Source organism: Thalassophryne amazonica, chromosome 12, assembly GCF_902500255.1.
Source record: "Thalassophryne amazonica chromosome 12, fThaAma1.1, whole genome shotgun sequence".
In the NCBI taxonomy this organism is placed as follows: Eukaryota; Metazoa; Chordata; class Actinopteri; order Batrachoidiformes; family Batrachoididae; genus Thalassophryne; species Thalassophryne amazonica.
Genome location: NC_047114.1, coordinates 88,884,197 through 88,896,782, shown reverse-complemented (window position 1 = coordinate 88,896,782; position 12,586 = coordinate 88,884,197). Strand labels below are relative to the sequence as shown.

At 31.7% G+C, this 12,586-nt stretch overlaps 1 protein-coding gene across 5 annotated transcripts in view; it reads left to right on the top strand.

Moving 5' to 3' along the window:
• The window catches only part of LOC117521500 (dipeptidyl aminopeptidase-like protein 6), a 334,231-nt gene that overhangs the window by 194,263 nt on the left and 127,382 nt on the right, over window positions 1-12,586 (top strand). The window contains exon 1 of one of the 5 annotated variants that reach the window (XM_034182812.1): window positions 10,351-10,422. The exons of the other annotated variants lie outside the window; for them this stretch is intronic. Coding sequence (XP_034038703.1) covers window positions 10,366-10,422 — 57 coding nt within the window. The 5' untranslated portion in view covers window positions 10,351-10,365. Of the gene's footprint in view, window positions 1-10,350; window positions 10,423-12,586 lie in introns of those variants that run through there. 5 annotated transcript variants of the gene reach the window in all.

The following is a 12,586-nucleotide window of genomic DNA, read 5'->3' as shown; positions in this document are numbered from 1 at the left end:
TAAAAACATCTCTGAGACAAGATATCAGTTAGAAAAAAGTATGACTAAATTTCAGTTAAAATATCACAGACAAGATATCAGTTAGTCCAAAAAAAAATCTGACTAGATTTCAGTGAAAACATCAGACACAAGATATCAGTTAGAAAAAAATCTGACTAAATTTCAGTTAAAAACATCAGAGACAAGATATCAGTTAGTTAGAAAAAAATCTGACTAGATTTCAGTTAAAAACATTAGAGACAAGATATCAGTTAATTAGAAAAATCACACGTTTTTGTTAAAAACATCTCTGAGACAAGATATCAGTTAGGTAGAAAAAATCTGACTAGATTTCAGTTAAAACATCAGGGACAAGATATCAGTTAGAAAAAAATCTGACTAAATTTCAGTTAAAAACATCAGAGACAAGATATCAGTTAGTTAGAAAAATCACACGTTTCCGTTAAAAACATCTCTGAGGCAAGATATCAGTTAGAAAAAAATATGACTAAATTTAAGTTAAAAATATCACAGACAAGATATGAGTTAGTCAGAACAAAAATCTGACTAAATTCCAGTTAAAACACCAGAGACAAGATAACAGTTAGTCCAAAAAAATCTGACTAGATTTCAGTTAAAAACAACAGAGACAAGATATCAGTTTGTTCCAAAAATCACGTTTCCATTAAAAACATCTCTGAGAGATGATATCAGTTAGAAACAAATCTGACTAAATTTCAGTGAAAAATATTTCAGACAAGATATCAGTTAGTCAGAACAAAAATCTGACTAAATTCCAGTTAAAACACCAGAGACAAGATATCAGTTAGTCCAAAACAAATCTGACTAGATTTCAGTGAAAACATCAGACACAAGATATCAGTTAGAAAAAAAATCTGACTAAATTTCAGTTAAAAACATCAGACACAAGATATCAGTTATTTAGAAAAAAATCTGACTAGATTTCAGTTAAAACATCAGAGACAAGCTATCAGTTAGTTAGAAAAATCACGTTTCCATTAAAAACATCTCTGAGACAAGATATCAGTTAGAAAAAAGTATGACTAAATTTCAGTTAAAAATATCACAGACAAGATATGAGTTAGTCAGAACAAAAATCTGACTAAATTCCAGTTAAAACACCAGAGACAAGATATCAGTTAGTCAAAAAAAATATAACTAGATTTCAGTTAAAACACCAGAGACAAAATATCAGTTATTTAGAAAAAAAAATTGACTAGATTTTGGTTAAAACACCAGAGACATGATATCATTTAGTCAAAAAAAAAATCTGACTAGATTTCAGTTAAAACACCAGAGACAAGATATCAGTTAGTTAGAAAAAAAAAATTGACTAGATTTCGGTTAAAACACCACAGACATATCATTTAGTCAGAAAAAATGACTAGATTTCAATTAAAACATCAGAGATATCAGTCAGTCAGAAAAAAATCTGACTAGATTTCAGTTAAAACATCATAGAGAATATATCAGTTCATTAGAAAAAAATCTGATTAAATTTCAGTTAAAAACATCAGAGACAAGATATCAGTTAGTTAGAAAAATCACACGTTTCCGTTAAAAACATCTCTGAGACAAGATATCAGTTAGAAAAAAGTATGACTAAATTTCAGTTAAAAATATCACAGACAAGATATCAGTTAGTCCAAAAAAAATCTGACTAGATTTCAGTGAAAACATCAGACACAAGATATCAGTTAGAGAAAAATCTGACTAAATTTCAGTTAAAAACATCAGAGACAAGATATCAGTTAGTTAGAAAAAAATCTGACTAGATTTCAGTTAAAAACATTAGAGACAAGATATCAGTTAATTAGAAAAATCACACGTTTTTGTTAAAAACATCTCTGAGACAAGATATCAGTTAGGTAGAAAAAATCTGACTAGATTTCAGTTAAAACATCAGGGACAAGATATCAGTTAGAAAAAAATCTGACTAAATTTCAGTTAAAAACATCAGAGACAAGATATCAGTTAATTAGAAAAATCACACGTTTTTGTTAAAAACATCTCTGAGACAAGATATCAGTTAGGTAGAAAAAATCTGACTAGATTTCAGTTAAAACATCAGGGACAAGATATCAGTTAGAAAAAAATCTGACTAAATTTCAGTTAAAAACAACAGAGACAAGATATCAGTTTGTTCCAAAAATCACGTTTCCATTAAAAACATCTCTGAGAGATGATATCAGTTAGAAACAAATCGGACTAAATTTCAGTGAAAAATATTTCAGACAAGATATCAGTTAGTCAGAACAAAAATCTGACTAAATTCCAGTTAAAACACCAGAGACAAGATATCAGTTAGTCCAAAAAAATCTGACTAGATTTCAGTGAAAACATCAGACACAAGATATCAGTTAGTTAGAAAAAAATCTGACTAGATTTCAGTTAAAAACATCAGAGACAAGATATCAGTTATTTAGAAAAAAATCTGACTAGATTTCAGTTAAAACATCAGAGACAAGCTATCAGTTAGTTAGAAAAATCATGTTTCCATTAAAAACATCTCTGAGACAAGATATCAGTTAGAAAAAAGTATGACTAAATTTCAGTTAAAAATATCACAGACAAGATATGAGTTAGTCAGAACAAAAATCTGACTAAATTCCAGTTAAAACACCAGAGACAAGATATCAGTTAGTCAAAAAAATATAACTAGATTTCAGTTAAAACACCAGAGACAAAATATCAGTTATTTAGAAAAAAAATTGACTAGATTTTGGTTAAAACACCAGAGACATGATATCATTTAGTCAAAAAAAAATCTGACTAGATTTCAGTTAAAACACCAGAGACAAGATATCAGTTAGTTAGAAAAAAAAATTGACTAGATTTCGGTTAAAACACCACAGACATATCATTTAGTCAGAAAAAATGACTAGATTTCAATTAAAACATCAGAGATATCAGTCAGTCAGAAAAAAATCTGACTAGATTTCAGTTAAAACATCAGAGATATCAGTTAGTCAGAAAAAAAATCTGACTAGATTTCAGTTAAAAACACTAGAGACAAGATATCAGTTAGTTAGAAAAATCACACGTTTTTGTTAAAAACATCTCTGAGACAAGATATCAGTTAGGTAGACAAAATCTGACTAGATTTCAGTTAAAACATCAGAGACATGATATCATTTAGTCAGAAAAAATGACTAGATTTCAATTAAAACATCAGAGATATCAGTTAGTCAGAAAAAAAATCTGACTAGATTTCAGTTAAAAACACTAGAGACAAGATATCAGTTAGTTAGAAAAATCACACGTTTTTGTTAAAAACATCTCTGAGACAAGATATCAGTTAGGTAGACAAAATCTGACTAGATTTCAGTTAAAACATCAGAGACAAGATATCAGTTAGAAAAAATCTGACTAAATTTCAGTTAAAAACATCAGAGACAAGATATCAGTCAGTTAGAAAAATCACACGTTTCCGTTAAAAACATCTCTGAGAGAAGATATCAGTTAGACAAAAATCTGACTAAATTTCAGTGAAAAATAATGCAACCAAGATATCAGTTAGTCAGAAAAAAAATCTGACTAAATTCCAGTTAAAACACCAGAGACAAGATATCAGTTAGTCCAAAAAAAAATCTGACTAGATTTCAGTGAAAACATCAGACACAAGATATCAGTTAGTTAGAAAAATCACACGTTTCCGTTAAAAACATCTCTGAGGCAAGATATCAGTTAGAAAAAAATATGACTAAATTTAAGTTAAAAATATCACAGACAAGATATGAGTTAGTCAGAACAAAAATCTGACTAAATTCCAGTTAAAACACCAGAGACAAGATATCAGTTAGTCCAAAACAAATCTGACTAGATTTCAGTGAAAACATCAGACACAAGATATCAGTTAGAAAAAAATCTGACTAAATTTCAGTTAAAAACATCAGAGACAAGATATCAGTTATTTAGAAAAAAATCTGACTAGATTTCAGTTAAAACATCAGAGACAAGCTATCAGTTAGTTAGAAAAATCACATTTCCATTAAAAACATCTCTGAGACAAGATATCAGTTAGAAAAAAGTATGACTAAATTTCAGTTAAAAATATCACAGACAAGATATGAGTTAGTCAGAACAAAAATCTGACTAAATTCCAGTTAAAACACCAGAGACAAGATATCAGTTAGTCAAAAAAATATAACTAGATTTCAGTTAAAACACCAGAGACAAAATATCAGTTATTTAGAAAAAAAAATTGACTAGATTTTGGTTAAAACACCAGAGACATGATATCATTTAGTCAAAAAAAAAATCTGACTAGATTTCAGTTAAAACACCAGAGACAAGATATCAGTTAGTTAGAAAAAAAAAATTGACTAGATTTCGGTTAAAACACCACAGACATATCATTTAGTCAGAAAAAATGACTAGATTTCAATTAAAACATCAGAGATATCAGTCAGTCAGAAAAAAATCTGACTAGATTTCAGTTAAAACATCATAGAGAATATATCAGTTCATTAGAAAAAAATCTGATTAAATTTCAGTTAAAAACATCAGAGACAAGATATCAGTTAGTTAGAAAAATCATGTTTCCATTAAAAACATCTCTGAGACAAGATATCAGTTAGAAAAAAGTATGACTAAATTTCAGTTAAAAATATCACAGACAAGATATCAGTTAGTCCAAAAAAAAATCTGACTAGATTTCAGTGAAAACATCAGACACAAGATATCAGTTAGAGAAAAATCTGACTAAATTTCAGTTAAAAACATCAGAGACAAGATATCAGTTAGTTAGAAAAAAATCTGACTAGATTTCAGTTAAAAACATTAGAGACAAGATATCAGTTAATTAGAAAAATCACACGTTTTTGTTAAAAACATCTCTGAGACAAGATATCAGTTAGGTAGAAAAAATCTGACTAGATTTCAGTTAAAACATCAGGGACAAGATATCAGTTAGAAAAAAATCTGACTAAATTTCAGTTAAAAACATCAGAGACAAGATATCAGTTAGTTAGAAAAATCACACGTTTCCGTTAAAAACATCTCTGAGGCAAGATATCAGTTAGAAAAAAATATGACTAAATTTAAGTTAAAAATATCACAGACAAGATATGAGTTAGTCAGAACAAAAATCTGACTAAATTCCAGTTAAAACACCAGAGACAAGATAACAGTTAGTCCAAAAAAATCTGACTAGATTTCAGTTAAAAACACCAGAGACATGATATCATTTAGTCAGAAAAAATGACTAGATTTCAATTAAAACATCAGAGATATCAGTTAGTCAGAAAAAAAATCTGACTAGATTTCAGTTAAAAACACTAGAGACAAGATATCAGTTAGTTAGAAAAATCACAAATTTTTGTTAAAAACATCTCTGAGACAAGATATCAGTTAGGTAGACAAAATCTGACTAGATTTCAGTTAAAACATCAGAGACAAGATATCAGTTAGAAAAAATCTGACTAAATTTCAGTTAAAAACATCAGAGACAAGATATCAGTCAGTTAGAAAAATCACACGTTTCCATTAAAAATATCTCTGAGACATGATATCAGTTAAAAAAAATCTGACTAAATTTCAGTTAAAAATATTGCAGACAAGATATCAGTTAGTCAGAACAAAAATCTGACTAGATACCAGGTAAAACACCAGAGACAAGATATCAGTTAGTCAAAAAAATATAACTAGATTTCAGTTAAAACACCAGAGACAAAATATCAGTTATTTAGAAAAAAAAATTGACTAAATTTCGGTTAAAACACCAGAGACATGATATCATTTAGTCAAAAAAAAATCTGACTAGATTTCAGTTAAAACACCAGAGACAAGATATCAGTTAGTTAGAAAAAAAAATGACTAGATTTCGGTTAAAACACCACAGACATATCATTTAGTCAGAAAAAATGACTAGATTTCAATTAAAACATCAGAGATATCAGTCAGTCAGAAAAAAATCTGACTAGATTTCAGTTAAAACATCATAGAGAATATATCAGTTCGTTAGAAAAAAATCTGATTAAATTTCAGTTAAAAACATCAGAGACAAGTTATCAGTTAGTTAGAAAAATCACACGTTTCCGTTAAAAACATCTCTGAGACAAGATATCAGTTAGAAAAAAGTATGACTAAATTTCAGTTAAAAATATCACAGACAAGATATGAGTTAGTCAGAACAAAAATCTGACTAAATTCCAGTTAAAACACCAGAGACAAGATATCAGTTAGTCCAAAAAAATCTGACTAGATTTCAGTGAAAACATCAGACACAAGATATCAGTTAGTTAGAAAAAAATCTGACTAGATTTCAGTTAAAAACATCAGAGACAAGATATCAGTTATTTAGAAAAAAAACATCTGACTAGATTTCAGTTAAAACATCAGAGACAAGATATCAGTTAGTTAGAAAAATCACATTTCCATTCAAAACATCTCTGAGACAAGATATCAGTTAGAAAAAAATCTGACAAGATATGAGTTAGTCAGAACAAAAATCTGACTAGATACCAGGTAAAACACCAGAGACAAGATAACAGTTAGAAAAAAGTATGACTAAATTTCAGTTAAAAATATCACAGACAAGATATGAGTTAGTCAGAACAAAAATCTGACTAAATTCCATTTAAAACACCAGAGACAAGATATCAGTTAGTCCAAAAAAATCTGACTAGATTTCAGTGAAAACATCAGACACAAGATATCAGTTAGTTAGAAAAAAATCTGACTAGATTTCAGTTAAAAACATCAGAGACAAAATATCAGTTAGTTAGAAAAATCACATGTTTCCTGTTCAAAACATCTCTGAGACAAGATATCAGTTAGAAAAAAATCAGACTAAATTTCAGTTAGAAACATCAGAGACAAGATATCAGTTAGTCATAAAAATCACACGTTTCCGTTAAAAACATCTCTGAGACAAGATATCAGTTAGAAAAAAATATGACTAAATTTCAGTTAAAAATATCACAGACAAGATATGAGTTAGTCAGAACAAAAATCTGACTAAATTCCAGTTAAAACACCAGAGACAAGATAACAGTCCAAAAAAATCTGACTAGATTTCAGTTAAAAACATCAGAGATAAGATGTCAGTTATTCAGAAAAAAAAATGACTAGATTTCGGTTAAAACACCAGAGACATGATATCATTTAGTCAGAAAAAATGACTAGATTTCAATGAAAACATCAGAGATATCAGTTAGTCAGAAAAAAAATCTGACTAGATTTCAGTTAAAACATCAGAGACAAGATATCAGTTAGTTAGAAAAATCACATGTTTCCGTTCAAAACATCTCTGAGAGAAGATATCAGTTAGAAAAAAATCAGACTAAATTTCAGTTAGAAACATCAGAGACAAGATATCAGTTAGTCATAAAAATCACACGTTTCCGTTAAAAACATCTCTGAGACATGATATCAGTTAGAAAAAAATCTGACTAAATTTCAGTTAAAAATATCGCAGACAAAGATATCAGTTAGTCAACAAAAATCTGACTAGATACCAGGTAAAACACCAGAGACAAGATATCAATTAGTCAAAAAAATATGACTAGATTTCAGTTAAAACACCAGAGACAAGATATCAGTTAGTTAGAAAAAAAATTGACTAGATTTCGGCTAAAACACCAGAGACATGATATCATTTAGTCAGAAAAAAATGACTAGATTTCAGTTAAAACATCAGAGACAATATATCAGTTCATTAGAAAAAAATCTGACTAGATTTCAGTTAAAACATCAGAGACAAGATATCAGTTAGTTAGAAAAAAATCTGACTAAACTTCAGTTAAAAACATCAGAAACAATATATCAGTTAGTTAGAAAAATCACACGTTTCCGTTAAAAACCTCTCTGAGAGAAGATATCAGTTAGAAAAAAACGGACTAGATTTCAGTTAGAAACATCAGAGACAAGATATCAGTTAGTTAGAATAATCACATTTCAGTTAAAAACATCTCTGAGACATGATATCAGTTAGAAAAAAATCTGACTAGATTTCAGTGAAAACATCAGACACAAGATATCAGTTAGTTAGAAAAAAATCTGACTAGATTTCAGTTAAAAACATCAGAGGCAAGATATCAGTTATTTAGAAAAAAAAACTGACTAGATTTCAGTTAACACATCAGAGACAAGATATCAGTTAGTTAGAAAAATCACATTTCCGTTCAAAACATCTCTGAGACAAGATATCAGTTAATAAAAAAACGGACTAGATTTCAGTTAGAAACATCAGAGACAAGATATCAGTTAGTTAGAATAATCACATTTCAGTTAAAAACATCTCTGAGACATGATATCAGTTAGAAAAAAATCTGACTAAATTTCAGTTAAAAATATCTCAGACAAGATATCAGTTAGTCAGAACAAAAATCTCACTAGATACCAGTTAAAACACCAGAGACAAGATATCAGTTAGTCAAAAAAATATGACTAGATTTCAGTTAAAACACCAGAGACAAGATATCAGTTAGTTAGAAAATAAAAATTGACTAGATTTCAGTTAAAACACCAGAGACATGATATCATTTAGTCAGAAAAAATGACTACATTTCAATTAAAACATCAGAGATATCAGTTAGTCAGAAAAAAATCTGACTAGATTTCAGTTAAAACATTAGAGACAATATATCAGTTCATTAGAAAAAAATCGGACTAGATTTCAGTTAAAAACATTAGAGACAAGATATTAGTTAGCTAGAAAAATCACACGTTTTCGTTAAAAACATCACTGAGACAGTCATCAGTTAGGTAGAAAAAATCTGACTAGATTTCAGTTAAAAATATCACAGACAAGATTTGAGTTAGTCAGAACAAAAATCTGACTAAATTCCAGTTAAAACACCACAGACAAGATAACAGTTAGTCCAAAAAAACCTGACTAGATTTCAGTTAAAACCCTCAGAGACAAGATATCAGTTAGTTAGAAAATCACATTTCCATTCAAAACATCTCTGAGACAAGATATCAGAAAAAAATCTCTGACTAAATTTCAGTTAAAATATCACAGACCAGATATCAGTTAGTCAAAAAAAATCTGACTAGATTTCAGTGAAAACATAAGAGACATGATATCATTTAGTCAGAAAAAATGACTAGATTTCAGTTAAAACATCAGAGACAAGATATCAGTTAGTTAGAAAAAAAATCAGACTAGAGTTCAGTTAAAACATCAGAGACATGATATCATTTCGTCAGAAAATCTGACTAGATACCAGTTAAAACACCAGAGACAAGATATCAGTTAGTCAAAAAAATATGACTAGATTTCAGTTAAAACACCAGAAACAAGATATCAGTTAGTTAGAAAATAAAAATTGACTAGATTTCGGTTAAAACACCAGAGACATGATATCATTTAGTCAGAAAAAATGACTAGATTTCAATTAAAACATCAGAGATATCAGTTAGTCAGAAAAAAATCTGACTAGATTTCAGTTAAAACATTAGAGACAATATATCAGTTCATTAGAAAAAAATCGGACTAGATTTCAGTTAAAAACATTAGAGACAAGATATCAGTTAGCTAGAAAAATCACACGTTTTTGTTAAAAACATCGCTGAGACAGTCATCAGTTAGGTAGAAAAAATCTGACTAGATTTCAGTTAAAAATATCACAGACAAGATTTGAGTTAGTCAGAACAAAAATCTGACTAAATTCCAGTTAAAACACCACAGACAAGATATCAGTTAGTCCAAAAAAACCTGACTAGATTTCAGTTAAAACCCTCAGACAAGATATCAGTTAGTTAGAAAATCACGTTTCCATTCAAAACATCTCTGAGACAAGATATCAGAAAAAAATCTCTGACTAAATTTCAGTTAAAATATCACAGACCAGATATCAGTTAGTCAAAAAAAAAAAATCTGACTAGATTTCAGTGAAAACATAAGAGACATGATATCATTTAGTCAGAAAAAATGACTAGATTTCAGTGAAAACATCAGAGACATGATATCATTTAGTCAGGAAAAATTACTAGATTTCAGTTAAAGCATCAGAGACAAGATATCAGTTAGAAAAAAAAAATCAGACTAGAGTTCAGTTAAAACATCAGAGACATGATATCATTTAGTCAGAAAATCTGACTAGATTTCAGTTAAAAACATTTCTGAGACAAGATATCAGCTGAAAGACTTTGACAGTCAGAGACAAGATATTAGCTATTTAAACATCTCTGAGACAAGGTGATTTGAGAGACAGGATGATCAGCTCTGCTGTGGGCGTGGGTGCGGCGGTGACACTGAAAACGTGAAAAGCTACTCTCTCTCTCTCTCTCTCTCTCTCTCTCTCTCTCTCTCTCTCTCTCTCTCTCTCTCTTGGTTTTTTCTGCACCTGTCCGCGGACTCGCTGCCTGCTTCTCCTCCGCTTCATTGTTTTCCTTTCTTTTCTTTTTGTAACGGTCATGACTTCTGTTAAGGATTGTAACGGTCCGGTCACAGCGGTTGCTCAGCAGGATCAGGTAGGACCACACACGCACACACACACACACACACACACACGCGCGGGGGGGGGGGGGGGTATCTCTTCATTCCGTGCACTTCGTGCGCGTTTGGCGCTTGCGTTGCACCTGATCGACGCAGAGCAGCGGGCGCACGTTGCCGCGCGTTTCTTTGATGGTGTCACAAATTATGCATGTTTTGATTAAAAGTGCTGCACGCGTGCACCAGGAGCCCAAAGTTATTGTTTAATATTTGATGAACTCGTGTGTAACTCCAGCCTGCCGGTGTAACTAAGGGCGCAGTAACATGCACGCGCATGGTGTTCTGTGTTCTGAAGCGGCCTTGACGTGCACTATTCTGCTGACCACAACAAAAGCTGCTGTTTCAGGCTGTGGACGCGCACATTCAAAGTTTCAGGGTCATGTCTAACACGTGGGCGTGAGTCCTTCTCTTATTCTGTCAGCTCATTACGTTTGGACTGTCTTTGAAATGCCACAGGGGTCATGAAAATGACGTCATAGAAGTGCAGACGCACAATCCACTTCAGGAACTGCATAAGTGCGCTGTCATAATGGAAGCTGCTTCACAAAGCCATCTCATGTTTGATCGTGTGCAGCCAGAACATCTTGGTGAGGGCTCCAGTTGTTGCATAACAGCTTTTTAGTTGATGCATGGAGGTTGAATTTTCTGAGTTGTTGCTTATTAAAATCATTCATCCTGCTCAGTGTTTTTCTGTGGAGCAACACTGGTTGTGGCGTCAACTGAAATTGTGTGTCGGACTTTACAGATCAGATTATTCAGTTCACTTCAGACTGTCAGATGAAATTAATCAAGTTTTGTAGTGTTAAATTAACACTACTCCAAATGCCTACTGCATAAAAAAAAAAAATCCAAATTATTTTCAGTGGGCATGCAATACATATCAGTGCATCAATCAAATTAAACCAAATGAACATATAATATTTAGACCAATTTGGGCAAACGTCATTCATTTAGGCGTTACCAATAGGGCAGCGCAGTCTCGTTTGAACCCCTACCTGATATTTGAACCACTGCCTGAGATTTGACCACTTCTGGGGACAGCCTGCCGTCGCACAACACAAACACAGCATCACTTCACACAGAATGTGTTGCAGTCACAAAAAGTGCAGTTTTTTGTGGTTCCCAGTGGAGAAGGGAAGACGAGGCAAATGTGAGAGGTCATGTCGGTAAGTGTTAGCCTACGCAGCTAACCAGATAAAGCTACGTTCTCTCGCCTGCACAACCACCTCAATATGTTTGAGCTCCAGGTCATAAAAGATCCGCAACACATGTCCGCTTTCTACTGCATTGTCACTTTTCTTTGCATTTTCACTTTGTTTGCGTGCAATTTGCCGAAAACGTCTGAGAAAGTGCCGTGTTTCCAACGGGTTTTTTCATGTTGAATCAGCTCCGTCTTAGTGTAAATGATAACTGCCAGTGTCAGCTTGATTTAACACAATTTGATTTAACACTATTTTAAAAGGGAATATACTGTATGCAGTCACCACAGTGTTAATTCAACACTGCAAACAATAGAATTCTACAGATCTTAGTTACTCTGCTAACTGAACCACTGTTTATGATGGTAGATCACATTCATTTTCAGGATCAGGCTCTTTTAGCTCTTTTATCTCAATTTATTTCAAAGATTTGATCTTTTGGTTCTTTGTTTGTTTGGCTTTCTAGATTATTTCCTGAAGGAAGTACAGTTTGGCTCCCTGCTGGATGTTTTAGGCCCCTTCATTTCATCATTTTCTATGAATTCCTGTTCTTTGATCTTTTCTGGGGGGATTTACCCTCTTGCACGGACTGTAGCGAATGCAGCAGTTGAATAGTTTGTCATTTTCTTTGAAAATAAAACTGTGCCATCCACCAGGGAGCAGTTTTTGCCTACTTACAAGATTTGGCCAATCCATTGCAGGTAGAATATCACCACTGGTACCCACCTGGTGAATTTATTAGCCAGATATTTGCTGCACAAATGGAACAGGTGTAATGTTTTTTTTCCTATGGGATATTGTCATTGTTGCTGCTTCCATTAATGCAAACAAAAATGAAGAGCGGGAATGACTTATTTTTCATTATCCATTTCCATTATCCTTTTAAAGTAGCGTAGACCAGTGGTTTCCAATCCTAGTCCTCTGACCTGCATATTTTCCATCT